Source organism: Sinocyclocheilus rhinocerous, unplaced genomic scaffold (assembly GCF_001515625.1).
Source record: "Sinocyclocheilus rhinocerous isolate Xijiao unplaced genomic scaffold, SAMN03320098_v1.1 scaffold72, whole genome shotgun sequence".
Classification (NCBI taxonomy): Eukaryota; Metazoa; Chordata; class Actinopteri; order Cypriniformes; family Cyprinidae; genus Sinocyclocheilus; species Sinocyclocheilus rhinocerous.
Window position 1 is genome coordinate 3,497,665 of NW_015628351.1, and position 20,110 is coordinate 3,517,774.

The 20,110-nt window shown below is 38.1% G+C and overlaps 2 protein-coding genes across 3 annotated transcripts; both read right to left on the reverse strand.

Moving 5' to 3' along the window:
• Positions 1-6,105: 6,105 nt before the first annotated feature.
• LOC107737587 (activity-dependent neuroprotector homeobox protein-like) lies at positions 6,106-14,663 on the reverse strand. Of its 2 annotated transcripts, XM_016549138.1 has the most exons (5): positions 14,295-14,663; positions 12,676-12,749; positions 11,064-11,179; positions 10,179-10,271; positions 6,106-10,054 (listed from the first exon to the last, which is right to left on the reverse strand). In XM_016549138.1, exons 2-5 carry the CDS (start codon positions 12,692-12,694, stop codon positions 7,247-7,249), a joined length of 3,036 nt encoding a protein of 1,011 aa, XP_016404624.1. In that variant the 5' UTR covers positions 12,695-12,749; positions 14,295-14,663; the 3' UTR covers positions 6,106-7,246. The 2 variants fall into 2 exon arrangements, with proteins under 2 accessions (XP_016404624.1, XP_016404625.1); XM_016549139.1 differs by lacking the exon at positions 12,676-12,749 and having other exon boundaries at positions 6,107-10,054.
• A 1,018-nt stretch (positions 14,664-15,681) lies between these two features.
• On the reverse strand, positions 15,682-19,528 carry LOC107737709 (dolichol-phosphate mannosyltransferase subunit 1-like). Its single transcript, XM_016549299.1, has 9 exons — positions 19,323-19,528; positions 19,054-19,153; positions 18,938-18,971; positions 18,783-18,859; positions 18,039-18,064; positions 17,787-17,882; positions 17,551-17,619; positions 17,329-17,443; positions 15,682-16,176 (listed from the first exon to the last, which is right to left on the reverse strand). The coding sequence occupies exons 1-9, from the start codon at positions 19,451-19,453 to the stop codon at positions 16,072-16,074; spliced, it is 753 nt and encodes a 250-aa protein (XP_016404785.1). The 5' UTR covers positions 19,454-19,528; the 3' UTR covers positions 15,682-16,071.
• Between the last annotated feature and the right edge of the window lie 582 nt (positions 19,529-20,110).

The following is a 20,110-nucleotide window of genomic DNA, read 5'->3' on the forward strand; positions in this document are numbered from 1 at the left end:
AATATTGAGAAGGACCTTCACAACCCACTCTAAAATTCACTCAAAAAGTGAATATTTTTCTTACCTTCCTGAATTTCTCTGTTCCAGTTTCATCTCCTTATTAATCTGTATTATGACATGCAGAAGACAGGTTGTACAGTATTAGAAAATGAATGTATCTATACCCAGAGCAGTCTTTCCCCCAGATTTTAGAGGTCACTAATAAAAAGAGATATACCCTGAAGAGAGAACGCATGAACTGGGTCAGAGTGGAGATTCTTTCACTCACCAGGTGCTTTAGCGAGGCTTTTTAACAGTTTCATTCATGCGCTATTCAAGCAAATAAGAAAGTACATTCAGTCACATAATAATGAATGGACCTTCTTTGCCTGCATACATTTACATAACAATTTTTTTGTTTTAAGTGACAGAAAAGTGACAGAAACTGTTATCAACATTCTAAAAAGTATCTTGTGCAAAAGAAAGAAACTCATACAAGTTTGGAAGAACTTGGGGGTGAGTTTTCATTTTTGGGTAAACTATCCCCTTAAGGCACTATATTGTGTACATAGCCACAACTAAAGGGGTGATAGGGGATGCTGAAACATTCTTTATATTTACATTTACATTAATTTAACAGAGCTTTTATCCAAAGCAATCTTACAAATGGGGAATACAAAAAGTGATTCATTTAAGATAATGACCTATTTTCAGTATCATGACCTCATATGACCCTTATTGCTTAAATAGCTATGTAACATACAGATATAGGCTATATTGAATATCTAGAAATTAATGTTAAACATTCACAGGCAGCTTCAGTCTCTACCTCATATTACACTACATACCAATTTGCCTGTAACAGGTTTCTGCTTGAAAACATTTCATCTGCACACGAGGTTTTCCTTTGTATCCGGTTTGGCTCATAACATTTTTTGCAAAAATTGTCAGCTTTAACCTTTCACACCCTAACACACACACACACACACACACCATCAGCAACTTCTTTAGCGTTGACTGAGGCTATGGCTGCTGCTTTTGTATGTTGTTTCCCTAGAACTATTCGGCTGACCTTGAGCTTGTATTATCTGGAGAATAAAGACTCTGCTTCACTCTGCTAAAGAAGGTCGGAGTCATGTTGAGGCAGTATAAGAGTGACTGAATGAAACTGGTTTCTATCGAGCACCAAGCTTTGACCAGATATAAGAGACATATAAACTGTAACCCCACCGTATATAGATGGCCACCGTTTTAATAAAGACCCTGATATGTCAGCTGTCACTAAAATGAATGTGTAAATCGATGTTGTTAAAAACACGTTTGCAAAATGCTACGAAGGAGGTGCTATGAGAACAAAGATGGAAACATATCACTTCCATGTTACAGAAATTTTGCATAATGAGTAGAAGAAGCTGTGAAGTATGAATAATTTTGAAGAGAAAAAACTGTCAATAATTCATGATTTAAAAACTCAAGCTTAAAAAATCATTTTTTTATTGCATATCTTCAGCTAAAGGACCAATACACAACAGCATGTCTCTGAGCGTATAAAGATCAGCTTCCATTTCAGTCGTCTGCTCTCTGAATAAAATGCAATGAATAATCAATAGACATGAATTGAAAAACACTCGCAATTATTAATTTACCTTACAAATAGGAAAGTGCACTGACATCTAACAGAATAGGATTTTTTAGACTTGTTTTTTTTGTTTTTTTTTTACTGGAAAAAGGGATACTTTAAAAAAATATTGTCGACGTCAGAGATAATTTCAGGTATGTGGTGCATATAATCATAGTATGTGAAGCGGAAAACAGTTTATAGTTCCGGCCATCAGGAACTCGAAGCGGGGCACAGATTGTTCTTGTGGCCAGGGACCAAAACAGGAGCAGAGTGGAGAATGTTCCAACTGTGCAATGGAAAACCCCACTGAGATCCCCTTTACAGCAGACAAGTTGGAGCTGTAGCTTTTTCCTACCTGTTGTGTGTGTGCTGCTAAATTAAACCAATATTAATTGTGAGACAGCAAAGATTTCTTTAATACGGACATGAGGCTAAAACATTTCAGCACCAGCTCTTTTATTTTTAGTGCCTTTATTTCTTTCCATTTTTCTTTTTGCTTAAGTGTTCCTGCTAGACTTTCACTGCAAAAACATGTTGTCGTTTGCCCTGCACAACACCCTTTTTATAACACTGCCATCTAGTGATAAGAACCTTATCCTGAATCCAACATTTTTACATGTCGTCAAGATGTTTTGAAGGAGTCTTATTAATTAAGTTTTTTACTGTTTATTTCAGTGTTTAGTCATACAAATAATGGGGAATGAAGTTCTGCAGGAAATGCAACAATGTAGCTTAGCAAAATTCATGCTATCATTTAAATTGTGCTTAATCTATGGAAAATGGTAATAATAAAAAAGAAAGATCCACACTCCTATTTTCTTGTTATTTTTCTTATTTTTTCTCTCCTTTCCCCCCCTTATTCTGTGATTTCTGTTCTCATTACGCAACACAGCAGATTTTGTATATGCTGCTGTGTTTGCATTATGAAAAATGTAAATACAAAAAATAGTGCAGATCTTTGTTTTTTAAAATGAATTAATTTGAACATTTTCTTCAGTACATGAACTTCAGTTGTTTACGGATCTACGCACCCTTCATACTTTTTGATCTCAGTTGAAAAATGTTAATAAACATAAAAAAGTTATTTTCTTTTAAATGTTAATTACAGAAAACAACATTTACTCATACAAATAACAATGCAGTTCTGCAGAAAATGTTAATTATATGTGTTACACTTTATTTTAAGATGTCCTTGTTACAGTGTAATTATACACTTAAGTACTAAGTAATATTAATTAACTACATGTACTACTGTAACTGGTTAAGGTTAGGATTTGGTTTAGGGTTACTTGCATGTAATTATGCATAATTTATTGTTATTATAATAGTAAGTACATGTAACATGTGTAACAAGGACACCTTAAAATAGTGTTTCCAATATATGTTTTAAAATGCAGAACCTCTTTTGAATGATAACACTGGTGACATTTACTCCAAAATCAGACACACAGATGTTGACTCAGACAGACCCAAAACATTTTGAAGCTTTTCCAGCAGAAGGAGCAGCTTTTAAGAGATTTTTTTAACATGCTTTATACAGTTCTAAATCAGAGCAACCTTTAAGCATGTCTAAGTCCTTGAATGTTTTGAAAAGTCAAAAGACATCTTTGCATTCAGTAAGGCTTATGCTGTCTCTTTACTTTTCAAAGCATTTCTTAATGGTTAGTTGCCAGCTTTTTCCCTCACAGCGGTTCCCTCCTGTCTCCAACCTTATGGCCCAGCCCCTGACTCTCTTGTGTCCTACATTAGCTGTGCTCTGACCATGACCAAGAGACTTCACTTCACTTCTTTTTTTCTTTTTCCTATTTTCTTGTTTTTTTGTTGTTGTTTTTTTCAAATCGAAACCTCATGCTCCACAAGTCAATGTGCATGTTTTCCAAGAATCCAAAGCTATATAAATAATAAATGCACTTCAGTCAGGTTCTTCTGAAAATAAACTATAAAAACACAAGATGTTAACATGTTAATAAGACTAAACATCCATGATTTAATAACAATCCCTTTCAAGGAATAGTCTGTGTAGTGTCACGCTACAGTGAATTAAGCGCTCAAAGAAGAAGATGATCAAGTCAAATAATCTTTAATAAATCGACAGAAGGGTAATTCACAGAAGGCAGGCAGGACACACATGTAGGGGCAACATTCACAATACCGGACCAGGGACAGGCTAGAACTAAAGTAGGGGTGCTAATGAGGGACAGACAGGTGAGGAGGATCAACTAATGAGGACACAGGTGAACTGACTTACATAATCAAACACGGGGAAAAACTGGGTCACAGAACACACGAGGGAAGAAAACACAACAAAAGTCAATGAAAACTAAAAAGAACAGAACATAAGTGTGACATGTAGGTGACTTTGGCATTCTTGTCTTCAGAAGGCAATAAAGCATGATTTGAGTTAAAAATTCAATTAAACAAACACAGATCGCTAAAACCAAATTACTGTATACAATTACTGTGAATACTAAAACGGCACTGACATACATTCAAGTGACAACTGTATAATATAGGTTGATTTTAATCAACAGAACATGGTTTTTCAGAACGTGGGTTTTTGTCTTCTTTTGTGTCTACTTACATATTTGCTGGTTTATGAATTGTTTTATATTTCATAATTGTTTATTATTTAAAATCAGCTGAAATGCGCAAGTTCCCATTGTGACAACATGCCCCACTGGTCAATGTGTGTTTTAAAGGGGTCATATGATGCTGCTAAAAAGAACATTATTTTGTGTATTTGGTGTAATGAAATGTGTTTATGCGGTTTAAGGTTAAAAAAACACATTATTTTCCACATACTGTACATACTGTATTCTCCTCTATGCCCCGCCTTTATGCCTTCTTTCTTTGCGTGAACATTTGGGCGGCATTATGCAAATCATTCCAGATAGTGACGTAGATATGTGGGGGCGTGTTAGAACGAGCTGTTTTAGGTAGGCGTGGTTGACTCTTAACTTTTATAAAGAATATCTCTTTGGATTTGAGACTTTAGTCTTTGCAACTTTACAGATCTTCTTTATGCACCAAGAGCTTGTAACACTCCAAAGAGAAAGGAAAAATTGAAATCGCATCATATGACCTCTTTAAGACTCTTTCTGGACGTTTAATATTTTTAACTGAATCCAGCATTCTGACAGAAGACTTTTAGTATTATTAATATATTTATTAATACTTTGAATTAGCTTTATTTTTATATTTTCAATTTATGTTACTTGTTATGTGCTTTTTATTTAGCTTCAACATTCTATTCATTCATTTTTTAAGATTATTTCAATTCATTTCAAGGCAACATTTCTAATTTTTGTGGTTTTCAACTAATATTTATATTTTATTACTGATTTATTACAATGAAAGCTTTAAAACTTTAGTTATAGTCTAGATAACAATAACAACACTGTTCACTGTGTTTATAATCCCGCTAATATATTAGTTGACTATACCTTCATCACCATCACAGAATAGATCGAAAGAAACATCAGATTTCAACTGAACAAACATGTGCATGCGCAGCAGTGATTCAGTATTAGCTGAAGTCAGGATTCTCCATCAGAAGTGGCAGAGCTCCTCTTTGGCTGCAGGGGGCACTATAGAGTTTTCCCACAGACATTCTCACGTTCCCCTCCCCCATTTTGGTACTGCTCTGTGGACATGCCTCCATCAGCCAGCCTGATACAGTACGTCTCCTTTCAGCCTCTGTCCCTCAGTCCCCAACCCTCCCACACCCAATAACTGGAGCACACATGCTGCTCTCTTTCCCTCAGACTTGCATAGCAGGAAAGAAGTCATTCTTTGAGAGCGACCATGCACTCTCATATCATCCCTCCATTTTGAAATCCCTCTTATTCTCTTTTAAAGACATGAGTAGATTGACCTCAGGGTCACAATTGACACAATTCATGGTATAGAGTGCAAAAACTTTTCTTTAGCGTGAATGGCATATACATTTCAATCAATCTGGGTTGATTTCATTGGGTTGAGGACAATCTCAGTCCTCTTGTCTTACCTAAAAGTAGAAGCCTCTTTTGTTTTTCAACAACAAATCTCTCAAAATCACCTCTTTCCACTTGTCATTTAGAGACCCTTTTTAACAATCCAGTGAATAAATATCCCATTTTACTCAGAGATGTTATATTACAGCGGTGAAATGGGTTGCGAATCATTTTAATTTTAAAAACCTGTAAACAAAAAGCTATAAGTGAAACTGATTTACTGCATGCAGCCTAAACGATTTAATTAAATCTTCATTATGTATACATTACTTTTTGTCCAGAAAAATCTCAAGTTCAAATAAAGAAAATTGGCAGCTCCCTTATTAACTGAAAATATTACACATTAACAATTTCAGTGGCCAGGCAAACTAAGATGGCAAGATCAGAAATGCATTATGAAGTGTTTTGGGAACACCATTGCTTAAATTATAAAATATTATATTTTTTGTATATTATACACCATACTTTACAATATCAGTCCACAAAAGTAAAGAAAAACATGTCAGCCCTGAAACATGTAGCTTGCAGCAGACCAAAACTGGAAGGCCGTAGGTAAAAAAAAAAGACAAAGAAAATACAGACTGGCCAGGGTTAGAAACATTGTGAGAAGGACAATACAGCACTTTATTGTTCAGAAATGTTTGCAGTGACAAAGAAAAAACCAACAAACAAGATAAACTGGAGGTCACAAATTTAAACATACAGAAAGTTGAAAGAATGAATAGATGCTCATTCTGGACCCCAGGTGACAACTGAAGCCCAGCTGGAGGAGAAAAAGTGTGTAACTGTTGAAAAAGAAAAGTCAGCGGAGGCTGAACCAAACACAGGCTAATCTACTAGCACAATGCTACAGTGGTCAATTTAACTGCCATATACTCTTACGTTAGGGCAGATGTGGATGTATGAAAAGCTGCTCTGGAAGCAAAACAAGTTACAGGATGGTAAATACATATTTATAAAAAAAGATGCTTCAGTTATAAACAGGCAAAACAAAAGCAAGAGATTATGTTCTTTTATTTTGCATTATTTATACTTTGATATATTTTTAGCAAAATGCTATACTTTTGTTAATAAAAGTAAACAGGAAAAACAGCCACCGAAGCCACATCCATTGTCTATGTGAACCAAAGTATAGAACATATGACCATTAAGCGTGAGCACAAAAAGTATAGCAAATCTTTTTTTCATCAGTGAGTACACCTACACATCTCCTAAGACACATCTAAAAGACTGTACAAATATACACTACCGATACTATGTGATAACATGAAATTCAACAATACCTGTTGGCTCTAATAAACACTCCATTTGCCACAATAACGGCTGAACAATTATGTTTCTGGGTATGTTAAAGAATAATAAACTGAAGGCAAATCATGTATTGTTTGGTAAATGTTGAGCTTTTTCTTTCCCTATCCTGAGGAAAAGTTGACCCCAGCTTCACAATCAAAATTTGCATTCATCTTCATATTTCAAAATGTAAAATATGACTTTTTTTGCCTTTCTCAAATGGCTTTAGGAGTTGAGGGAAAAGCAGAACCTTATAGCTACTGTCTGTAACCAAGGTCTAGAAGTTCAATGAGGCAGCATTGTTGGTGTACGTCAAACATAACGCAAAAGTATGCATGTGCATTTTATTAACCCTGTCCAGAAATCAGACCTGTTGCTTGGTTAACTGGGCCTCTGATTGTTCAAGCTTGTTTGTGATACCTGACTGGCACTCTCCCTTTTGCTGTTTTGTTTCGTTTAACAAGTCTTTTGACCCATAACCGTTTTCACTGTGGGCGTCCTCCCTGATGTCAGAGTCACTCCCATCCACTTGATCATTTGTCTCTGGTTCCACCCTACTAAGTGACTGTGCAGTCTGCACATTCTCCTCATTATCACTGTCAGAGTCCACAGCAATTGGTTCAGAATTGACAAGTGCTCCAGGTTTTAAGGTGCTCTTCATTGAATCATTGCAGTTGCTCCCTATGATGGCCTTTTGACCATTAGAGTAGAGTGAGGCTTTGGTGGAAACCCTTGCTAGCGTCCCATGCTTCTGCTGCAGGTCACCATTGGTTGTAGCTTTTTGCTGAAATCGAATGGCATTGGCAGATCGGCCTATCCGATATCTAGTAGTTCGTCTTTTATGTTCACGGTTATGGTTCTTGAAATAGCACTTTGACTCAAAGTTCATGGGATGTTGCAAATCTATAATGTCTTCCATTTTAAATCCCAGCAGGACCCGAGTGTTTAAGGTCTCACAATTCAGCATACATCTCCGCCTTCGATTTGAGAAGTGGCTCGCAATGTCAGATTTCCAAAGCCAGAGACTGGACGCAAGCTTCTCCACCTCTCGACGAGTGGGGTAGGGCTGCCTGTTGAAGTACTGAGTGAGGAAAGCTTTTCGTGTCTCGTAGGATTCATTCTCGTAACCCTTCGGTTCCAAGGCAAAGACTACAGGTTCATCTTGTTTGTCAGTTGAAAGTGGTGGGCTATGCCCAGTCTGGTCATCGGTTGCAGATTTCCGTCTCTTTGGCTCAGTTTGGTCGAAGTTTGCTAAACCTGCCCGTTTGAGACCAGCCCCCTGGGCCTGTGCAACTCTTGCGGATGGAGCAGGTCGGCCATTCTGAGTTTTGCTGACACCGCGGCAGTGCACGAGATGCAAAGTGATCGTGGAAGCCGTCATGTTACTAGTGTAGACGCCAAGGCAATGGATGCATTTGTATGTCAACTTCTTCTCCACAGGATGAACCGTTTGTATAACTTGATGGCGGTCACGCAAATGGTGAGCTAGAGAATCTGAAATAGGTCCCTTAAGAATTGAAAAGCAGAGAGGACAAAGTGTTTTGCCTACATCCTTCTTATAAGGTACAGCCGCTTGCGGTGTAGCCTTAGCCGGTATGGTGTCTGAGGCATCTGGGGGTATCTTTGGGACTGGTGGCATAACCGGTTTGTTCCCCTGCAATGATGGTGGTAATGCGTTGTTTTGGGCATGAAATGCCACTGATTCTTCTGGGGCATCCCGCATGTTATATGTGGTGACGATCAGCTGGACATTCTTGGGATTTCCCTGTTGAAGCGTGAGGTCAAATGTAAGTGGGGATTCTGTCCGTGGCCCAACAGATTCATTGGGATGCACCCCTCGCATATGAGTCACCATTTTTTCCACATCATTGAAAGTGGCCTTGCAGTGCGGGCAAGATAAGCCATGTATCAACATGTGGTTAAGAAGCGTGTCGCTAGGTAGGTAGCGGTTACAGTATAAGCATTTACTAGTGAAGTTGTGAATTTTCATGATGTAGTTGGCCACCGCCGGTACCTTCTCCGCTTTGTGTTCCTTTTCAAAATGCGAACTATACACATTTTCTGGAAAGAGCTCATTGCAGATGGTGCAGATCTTCCATTTTTGAGTGTACGACGTGCCGATGACAGAGTTGCCCTTCTTGGAAGTAACAGATGACACCGTAGTAGCTGCTGCCTGAACTCGAGAGTTCAGCTGAGGGATCTTTAAGATGGAAGTGGATGATGATCCAGAAACTGAACTACGAAGACTAGCAGAAAGCTGCGGTTTGCTTGTTTGAGACTGCTGTGGGACTGAAAGCTGCACCTGTTGTCCCCCAATGATCAAGGATTGTGTAGTCCCAGGCTTCAGACCAAATGCCCCCTGCTTCAGGTGAACACCTGACAGGAGCCCACTTGAGTTCAAACTCCCTTTAGGAATAACAATATGACTCAGCTGCTGAGCGGATAAAGGCCGTACTCCAGTCACTACTGTACCCTTTGGCATTACACCAATGATGCCCTTATCACCCTGAGCTTTAGTGGACACCATAATCACAGGCTTCGCCCGAGGTACCACAACATTGGTGTGTCCAATCATAGCAGTAACTTGATAACCAATGCGCTCATGGTCCTCAATGACATGCTGCACAAGGGCTTCATAGGTACGAGGTACAAAGAGGCACCGTTTGCAGTGGATGGCTGTGCTCGTACTGTTGGTACCACCAGAATCAGCACTGCTTCCTGTTCCAGAGCCTGCAGTTGTCCCATTGGCTGGTGTTGTCTTCTCACCAGGCCTCACTAAGTACGGTGCTGCTACATGCTGGAAATGTTCCCGGTAGATATGCTTTCGCACCACATTATATAGCGGGTCCCTGTAAGTGCATTTCTTGCAGTAGTACACTGCTTGCTCTATATTGTCACGTGTCTTATCCAGACGAGCACCATCCTTCAAGCCAACCCCTGCCCCCTGAAGTCCTCCAACATTCTGGCGCACGACATTGTTGGGCATATGAAACAGTCTGATGTGTGTCTCCAAAGTCTTTTTGTTCCCATTGTAAGTGCAATAGGGGCAGTTAAGGAGAATGCGGTTTTCAAAGTCCTCGCTGTGCACATTACGAAAGTGACTCTTGTAGGCGGAGAAAAACTTGGAGGAGAATGTACATCCTGAACAACAGAACGGCTTTGAGCGGTACTCCTGAAAAGACAGAGGACAAATGGGCAAAGAAAAAAACGGAGATGGGTTTAAAAAAAAAAAATAGACAAAAGATTAATAGAAAATGCTTCCCCTTTCCTTTATTAAGATTTAAGTTATAACTCACTTGTGATTTGGTCATTGAGGGATTCCACATGCACACATCGTCCCATGTGGTGTTCTTAATGTAGAACTCATTGGGAACAAAGTCCTTATAGTCCTGGAGGGGAAAAAGAATACATATAAAAAGTCTTTGTAGAAGAAATTTTTCAAATGCTTTGCACATGTACTTTAGTGTAAAACGAATAAAGACTGGTAAAACTAATGAACTGCTTTGCACTGACTGAATCAATCAGTTCACACAAACTGATTAGCAGAAATAAATTCTAAACTTCCTAACTCTGCTATTTGAGGTTTGAATCAGAGATGTTAATAAAATAACTCTTTCTTATAGTTCATAAGCAAGCAACTAGATACTAGGCATGGTTTTTAGGAAATGTAATGGCCAAAATGTGCATTATAAATCAAGTATAAATCACTTTATCAGACACAAATCATAAAATACAGCCTTTTATTATAATAATTACAAATATTTCACCTTCACACAGATTTTCCTTTGTGGTGTTGTTTTAGAATATTGGAATAAACGGAACTTGTGGCAGATGTAGTAATTTTGTCAGGCAACTAAAGTAGTGGATTTATCAAAAACAAGGGAGGCGGCTTTATTTCTGGCAATCTCAAACACCAAAAGTTCACATGGTCCTACTTCATAATCTAAAGAAACTGCATCATATGTGTTGGCAAAAAAATACTGTTGAGACTCAAGGTTAGAAGATGAATGGTAAAAGCATATCAACAAGCTGATTTCACAGATTTTACAGCTACAGAGCTAATGGTAACATAAAAAACACTAAACCATTTGGAGCTGTCTTAAGGGGACTCAGATGGTCCATGATAGTGAGCATGTACTTCATTGCCTATGGAGACATTTTAATTAGAGAAATTTACTTACACCAATGTGCTCCCTGCAAAACTCCAAGCCAATGTCACCCAGCACGTTTTTCACATTCTTCCTAGCTTTCCTTAGACTGCTGAGGTTGTTCACTGGGAGTTGAAACATTCTGCCACCTGAAAATAAATTCATCACATTATTGCCATCATGAATGAATAATACACATTTTGTATTGTTTGAATGACTTTAGAGAACATGAATAACACATGAATAGTATATTAAAATATATCTCACTGTGACACTATCAATTTGACTGTTTAAATGCACCTTAATCTAAATCATAAACACAAGCTCATGTCAGAGAAACGGTCACTAGGAGAGGAAAAGGTCTAAAGCAAAACAAATGAGTCAGAGAGCATCTTTCTCATCACAGCCTGGGAAAATGAGCTGCATACTAAACACAGACAGCAAAAAGCCAACTTACCTTTGACACCATGCAATATCACTTTTCTTATTTTACAATAGTGTTTTCCAACTTTTATTTCTAAATCAAAAGCCACAACCAACAAATGTATTTATGAATTAAATTCCAAATAGTCGTTTCACAACAGGAAACTAATTTGCGGCCTTTGTATGGTGGTATGCAATCATCATCAAAGGTACTTCTACAAATGAGAATGTCAATGAGAATAAGGAGAGTCAATGTATGAGGTGAAGATTAAAGAAATCAACCTGTCTGAAGTATAGGCATATGTGGTAGTCTATAATTGATCCAAACAAACTGACACAACCTTACATGTTTTGTTAAAAAGGAACTGAATGCATTAATTTTTTTTTCTTAATTATGAGATAATTCACTTTAATTAAATTTAAATAAACCACCATTCAAAAGTTTGGGGTCTGACAAATGTTTTTAATGTTTCAGAAGGAAGTTTCTTATGCTCACCAAAGCTGCATTTATGTGATCGAAAATACAGTAAAAACAGTAATTTTAAAAATAACTGTTTTCTATTTTAATATGTTTTAAAATTAATTTATTGCTGTGATGCCAAAGCTGAATTTCAGCACCATTAATCCCGTCTTCAGTGTCACATGATCCTTCAAAAATTATTTTAATATGCTAATTTGGTAGTTTTTTTTTATTATTAACATTTTAAAGATTTTTTAAAAACATTTATTATTATTATTATTATTATTATTATTATTATTATTCCAAAAACAGCCATGCTTCATTTTATGCTTTATTTTTCAGGATTCTTTGATGAACAAAGTTCAAAAGAGCATCATTTACTTGAAACAGAAATCTACTGTCACTTCTGGTGCATCTTTACTCTAACAATTTTCTGCATCTCAATAGAATATATATTAAATCTATTTTACATGTAATACCAAAGCAAAATCAAAATCTTTCCAAGCACCAAGTACAAGTGCTTCAGCACATGATGTCTATGGGATGGCACCATTTCAAAATATGATTGCACAACCGAAAAACACAAACGCATCCAATGAATCTGTGGCCAACATTCTACAGTACCAGCATTGCAGATTTGTGCTCTAACGAATATTGTACATGAAGAGCCAAACATGTACAACTGCAACGCTAAATTAGGCCGATCCCACATCAGCCCGCAAAAATGAGGTCAAAGTTCAACTAAGGTCAAAGGTCATGTACCTATCGGAGCGGCCTTCATGGAAAACCTGCATCAGCTCTTGGCGTCACCAAACACAAGCATCATACGGTACACCCTGCTTGAACAAAGAGCAGTAGTTTCACTTCGGCACTGAATAGGGGCTCTCTCTCTTTGGTTAGGCGTTCCTCGTCGCCTCACTGACTTTCTCCCATCCTTTCTAGATGGCGCTAGAGGACAGCTCTTCCTCCATGTTATATAAGCCTCTCCCTGTTCTGCCTGCCCTTTTTCCGCTCCCTTTTTTGTGCAGGCTTCTGCATTACAGCCCTGGAATGGCGCCTCCTGGTGAGGCAGCAGCAGAGGCCAGTGCGTGGAAAGACATATCTGCAGTGTCTGCTCTGGGTGGAGGTTATCTGATGATCTCCTAGCATACAGATGACTTGGTTTGCATACATACGCAAACAGAAAATTTAAATATCTGTCACATTTTAATTAACTGCCTCATGGCCGTCCATATCCAAAAAACATGGACCCTGTGCGAATGAGAAAAACATACTGCTGGTAAATACATTCAGCATCATCTTTTCATCAAAGGCCCAACACCACAGCTACAGTTGCGAAAATAACATTGCATATATTAAACACACACACACACACACACACAGCATGATAAACATAAGCTGTCAAAATGTAAAATTCAAGCACTGCATTGTGCTGAATGACATCTATAACGTTACTACAAAGGACGGTAAATACTAAAGTAAATATCAAACTTGCCATTCAAAGAACAATTATTACAAATATAGAGCAAAATCGAGCAGGCAAGTACACGAGTATGACAACACACTGACGAGGAAAACAACTGACCAATTAGTGACCAAGACCAGTCACACATTGGTCTGTTTGGTTTGTTGACATGTCAAACGCGATCAAATCCTACAAGCGCCAACTTTGGTTCCTTATTAGTAAAACTGCACGCGCTCCACTGATTCGTAAATTAAATTGACCAATAACAAACAAAAAAAACCAAACAAAAAAAAAAGACTAAAATCACTTATTCAACCTAATACTTCTCCATACACGACTTTCTTTTATCTGTGAAAAACAAAAGATGTCAGACAGAATGACAGCCTCAGTCACCATTCACTTTCAGTGCATCTTTTTTCCAAACAATAAAACTGACTGAGGCTGTCATTCTGATTAACATTTCCTTTAGCTTATATTAAAAAGTCATACAGGCTTAGAACAACGCGAGGGCGAATAAACGATGACATAATTGGTTTTATCTTTGGTGAACTGTCCCTTTAACGATTGATTCGTTGCAGCGCGAGCTTTTTGTGACGAGTTCGTTTGTCAAAGCAAACGGAGATATAACCGCGGGCTGGAGTGAGTGGTCGGATTTAGGGTCTGTGTGAATGATAAAACCCTCAGTTACACTTTCAACGGTAAGAACACATCAATAAAAACTTTATTTTTAATTCACGACCTGAGAGAACTGTTTAACAACTGTATGACAAACAATTAGCTAGGTTTGCCACTTGAGAGTCTGGTTAAGTCCTTTCAGATTTCCTCCAGTTATTATTAATAAGTTAGCAGGTGTCTTAGTTAATACTCATTCGGTTTCGTTCCCCAAACGCACAACGGGGAGCGAGTTGAACGTTACCTGGCCCGCGCTCCGCTAGCTGCAGCGCTTAATGTCACTTTCCCGCACCCCGAACCGAGCGCCTCGTCCTCCGCTTCCCAGGCGGACACACACCGCCGAAAGAGGGAGCTCGACTCCTGTCACGGGCCGACCCAGAGCTGTCTGTCTGCCGGGAATGAGCTGCTGCAACTCATCTAGCAGAGTCTGTGCCGGTCTACGGGGGTCCCGGAGGGAGAAGGAGCGCGAACCGCCGAGCGAGTGCTGCGTTTGCGATGATGCACAGTCCAGAAGACGCACGATGACGGTGTAATTGACAGCAATTAACGTAATCCGCCATCCACTTAAACAATACGACCCGGTCCAGTACCTATACTATCCAAAATGGCGTGTGAAAAGTGGCGGAAGTGACATGTGCGTTTGATTAGCATAAAAAAAGCATTGTGCCGACGGAGAGGCGGTGGGTGGGGGATTATGTGGTGAGAGGTGTCAGACGACCACCAATCCAATATTTACCCCCATGTAAGCTTACCTGGAATGCACAAGTGTATCTGTGCGCGCATAAAATGTTTTATTACATGCTTCCGAAATTGGTGTAAACAGCCCCTGGGTGCAGTTACATGGAATGAACCCATAGGGGGCGCCATTGGCTGAAACTTGATTGGATAGAGGCGTATGCGTCAATTCTGCATCTGGTATCTACCCCCGCAGAGAGTCGGATGTATACAGTGCCTCAGTACTCAGCCAGCATCGGGTGGTGGCGCTGTACCGCGCTCATGCGCAACTCACCGGGACTACTTCTGCATGTGAAGTGCTGGGGTTGCAGACTGTGAGCTATGGTGATTCCCCCACCCTCTGGCCCTTGAGCTCTGGAGTTATTCCCCCCTTGGTGTTGGCTGCATCTAACTCGCCCAAGCAGTTCCTTGCATTACACTAGTTTGGGTGTCAGTTGGGACGTAACACCCAGAGAGAGAAGAAAATATTTCCTTTTGGATATGCCAACAAGACAGGGTAGACACTCAAGAGATTGACGGCAGTAGCTCTTAGGATGTAGGCTGTTGTTTTCTTCTGACACTGATGTGTGAAATTAAGTGCATATATAACTTCATCAGTTTTAATGCAAGTCCAAAGTATTTTATAAATAACACACATCCAAATGAAAATGTCCAAATACATTGCATAACCCAAATGATCTGCAACATTAAATGTTTATTGCAAAGCATAAATCTCTATAGCCAAAAATGGTTCTCAGGCTGTTAAAAAGGTCAATTTACATACATTAGCGTGTTTAGGCACTACCTCTACCTAAAATGGCACTACTTTCCATTGCAGGAAAGGTTCTTTATAGTGAAAAAAGGTTCCTTACATTATTAAAATGTTCATCACACTAAAAAAACAAGAATTTTTTTTTGAGAACTTCACTAAAGGTTCTTTGGGGAACCAAGAATGGTTCTATGCTATGGTTATGAAATCCCCCTTTGGAACCCCCTTTATTTTTTAAGAGTTTTTTGTTATTAAAAAAAATCTGTCAATTTGGTCCTTTTTATTAAAATGTAGATTTTTAAAAACATTTTAATGTACATTTCAACATATAGTCTAGTAATTAACCAAACTAAATGGAAGATGGAAAGTGGTAAATCCAAGCAATCCAAACACTACTGTAACCTGATATGGGACAAATAACTGATATGGGACAATTGTAATGAACTTGTTACTTGGAAAGCATGAATTCCAGTTCGACTGCAGTGATAAGTGCTGACCATATATCACAAAACTAAACACAACCAAATGAGGTCAAATGTCATGTAGTGGCAAAAAGAGTGAGCAATCCTTTCAGGAAGGAGACAATTTCATTTCCACCCAATTTGGACTCCCCATAAACACGGTCCACAAATGAAATAGGAACCTGCGTAATAGACAGACAAGACCACTTTCAGATAATCATAAAAACATTAAATAGATTTAAAAATACTTAACTTGAATTTATAAATGAATGCATGTATTAAATAAAGTTCAGTATAATACAGCAATACAATTCACAGTCTTATTATGTAAATGTATAATCTAAACTAGGGCTGCACGATAAATCGCATGCGATATTTAACGCGCATCTGGTCAGTAAAGCCATTCTGTAATCAGCAGTAAATCACCATCACCTGCGGGCTTTCACATGGAGCAGCATTAACTACACAGAGCCGTTGTTCACAGACGAGCTGCGCAAAAAATCGCGCGAATATGAACGTGGTTTTGCGCAGCTAGTCTGTGAACAACGGCTCTGTGTAGTTAATGCTGCTCAATGTGAAAGCACGCACGTGATGGAAATTCACCGCTGATTACAGAACCGGCTTTCTGACAAGATGCGCGTTAAATATCGCATGCGATTTATCATGCAGCCCTAATCTAAACTAAATTTTATTTAGGGCTGGTAATTTAAAGCGTTAATTAGATTAATTAATATAACTCTCTCTATAGCTCTCGCGATACTTTGATGTGATGATCCGCTTCAAGTCGAACAAGCCTAATGATTCAATGGACCATTCATAAAGAACCATTTACTTCACTCCTGAATGAATCAGCCATTTGAACGAATCAAATGAATGAATAAATGACTCGATGACTTAATCATTAAGACATTTACCACCACCTACTGGAAGTTTTAGTTTATTATTTAGAGTATCATTTTGTTAAATAAATAATTTCATATTTCCTTAGTAATAATAATACAATTAATAAAATAAATTATTAAAGGTATAGTTCACCCACCCAAAAATGACAATTGTGTCATCATTTACTCACCCTCATGGTCCAAAAGAGTATATGTAATCAATTTTATCAAACAAAATATTTCTTGCTGAAGCTACTTTTTGTAATGTCTGTTTGATGCTTTACACAACAATGACTTTAAATGATCTTTTGGGAGTAATTTCTCAGCCAAATTTAATCGCCACATCATGTAATTAATTAGATTAAAAATTTTAATCACTTGCCAGCCCTAATTTTATTTATTAAAATATTAACAAGATTTATAAGAAATGTGGAATGAGAGATGCGTGCTGACCTCTCCAACAGTATAGCCCAGTTGTCTAGCACGGACAATCATCTCCATCTGGAACACATAGCCTTTTGACACACACTGCTCTACTAATTTTTCAAGAACCTCTTTCTTATAGAGCCTGAAACGTAGAACACAAGATAGGAGACAATAATACAATATTGTAATATAAAAACCATGGTATAAAAACAAAACAAAACAATGATTAATTTATTAACATACCCTTACCTAAAACTCCCCGTGAGATCAGATGCTCCTGGTCTGAGCAGCACTTGTGTTACAAAGTTTGCACCTCGACTAAAAGGAAACAATCATTACAAAAAAGTAATTTTGTGCCATAAAATCAATTATACATGAAAAATGATACCTGACCTATGCATTTGGCAGTAACAGATGCAGTCTCAAATTTCTAATATTTCTATATAGTTGGATATTATTATAAAATGTAGCTTCCAGTCACACACCTGATCAGTTTCCGGCGCAGATCCCATCCATATACACCACCGTCTCCTCTGTACCTTGTTCCAGACACCAGGTCATATCCACCTTCTTTCTGTTTTCTGAACAAAAAAAAATAATATCACAAAAGTGGCTGTTATACAAGTGCACATGATAATGCTATTATAGCAAAACTACACTACACAATACAATACAATGAGCAGATAAAATGTCTTTTAACAGCAGAGGCATAAGGCAATTGAAAGAAAATGACTTACTCAATGAACTGTGCGATAAACTTTGGCTGTGAGGGAGAAGAATAAAACACTTAATGTACACAAATGCTCCTGAATGTTTCATTTAGTGAAAGCAGGATCAAATTAAATTCCTAAAAAAATCTGTGAGTAAACATGCTTGAAGCTATCCAACACTTTTTTTTAACACATCGATTTTCATGACATTTCCAGTGGTTCTTAAAATTAACTTACTATTCGCTAAGGAGTATGTCAGACTATATATATATATATATATATATATATAATAAAATAAAACATAAAAAGACAATTATAAATTAAACATAAGCTAAAACATAATTATGAAATAAAAAGGAATTAGAAAATCTAAATTATCATAATCATAAGTCATATGACTTAGTATCTCATAGTTTTGACTTATCTCATAATGACTGATCTGATCTTGACTCTTTTTTTTTTTCTCTCATTCTCTTTTTCCTCTGTTATAATTATGACTTTTAATCTCATAATTATAGTTTACCAAAACAAGATTTTTTTCTTGTGTGGCAGAAATAAGCTTCCATAGATTCATTGAAAAGAACCGACTCAAAATAATGATTCTCAATATGATGATTCTCAGCAAGCCTTGTTAGCATGTTGTTGTACTTGTATTCTATATCCAATAAATGTATATGCAACTATTTTCAGTATTTCCAGGGTCGTGGGAAACATGAATACCAGTATTTACTCAAGGAGGTACAAAACAGTATACAATGGAAGAGTACTTACATGATGTGAGAGATCTGCATCCATAATGATAACGAAGTTTCCTGACGCGTGTTTAATGCCGTGGATGTAAGCCGTTCCTGGAATGACATGAACGTCAGTCACGCTATTCCTATAACTTAGCTCGAAGAAGTATTAAGAAATGTGAACCAATTTACCTAATCCCAGTTTTTTTGCTCGCGGTCTCAGGAGCTAAGAAGAAGAGAGATGCCAGATTTTCATGATTTCTTTCGACAAGCTGTCAGTCATGTGTCTATTATAATGCACAACTCACAATCTTGTCAGCGCCGTAGATCTTCTGCAGCTGCTCGGCGATCTGCAGCGTTCCGTCTGGACTGCCATCATCAATCACTATGATCTCGTAGTTGTATCCACTGCATTAAAACATGGCCATTTGAGTAAGAACGCTCTTCTTAAAACTAAATATTTAAGTTCATCTTAGAGACTCATTAGTCTGATGTAACTGACAGCTCATCATTAGGACTTCAACAGTCGGTTGTATTAAGGTTCTCGCCCATTAACTGTATATAACAACACACTTACCTCTCGCCAAAGTACTTCGCCAGCAACCACACAATCAATGGGAGGTTTTCTCTCTCGTTGTAGGTTGGCAGCAGAACAGAATATTTGTCAGAATGTTCCCCGGTCTTCGCATTACTTCTCCTGCTCGCCATGTTGGCGTCTCTGACGTAGTGGACACCGGATGTTTACATCAGGTACGTTGTCCGTGGAAAACACTAGCTCCATCATTTGGTTCCGGAGCACATATTTCACTACTTCAAATACTGGGAGTGAAAAAATCTAACTATTGTTTGGACAGTTAACTACTTAACATCTACTTAACACCCTTCGGTTTAATCGCTTCAATTTGCAGGAAGCTTGTATGTTAGATACACTGGACATTGGGATAACGTCTTAAGACAAGAAATCAATACAACACAGGGCTGTACAGTGCGACATATATGTCGCACGTGCTACGAAAAAACTGGTCTGTGCGATGAATAAATTTACCACTGTAGCACACGTGCGATACAGTTTTGCATGTTCATAACACAGCCGCTTAATAGTGTGAAGTGATTTCGTTGTGCTTGCTTGTGTGTGTGAGATTGATTGTACTTGGTAGTTATGGGTGTGCGATATGACCATTTTTGATCGTGGACGATTAAAAGTCTCCACGATCTGCTTTTGAAGAAATATCGTAGTATTGTGCTACAGCGCACATTCTATCAGCTGCAGTTCTGGCGCATCCACCTCAATAATATAATGTACAACGCCACATGCATTCACATCAGTGTTAGCTCAGCGGTAGAGTTACTCTCACGGGACACTGC

Excerpts from the sequence above, each read along its gene's own strand:
- LOC107737587 (XM_016549138.1), bottom strand. Across the intron at positions 10,272-11,063 it reads TTTGCAGGGAGCACATTGGT|GACTATAAGGACTTTGTTCC; the intron begins GTAAGTAAATTT and ends TTTCCCCTCCAG. Across the intron at positions 10,055-10,178 it reads CCTCAATGACCAAATCACAA|GAGTACCGCTCAAAGCCGTT; the intron begins GTGAGTTATAAC and ends CTGTCTTTTCAG.
- LOC107737709 (XM_016549299.1), bottom strand. The coding sequence starts at position 19,453 with ATGGCGAGCAGGAGAAGTAATGCGAAGACCGGGGAACATTCTGACAAA. Across the intron at positions 18,972-19,053 it reads TCTACGGCGCTGACAAGATT|CTCCTGAGACCGCGAGCAAA; the intron begins GTGAGTTGTGCA and ends TCTTCTTCTTAG. Across the intron at positions 17,620-17,786 it reads CTGCGCCGGAAACTGATCAG|TCGAGGTGCAAACTTTGTAA; the intron begins GTGTGTGACTGG and ends GTTTCCTTTTAG.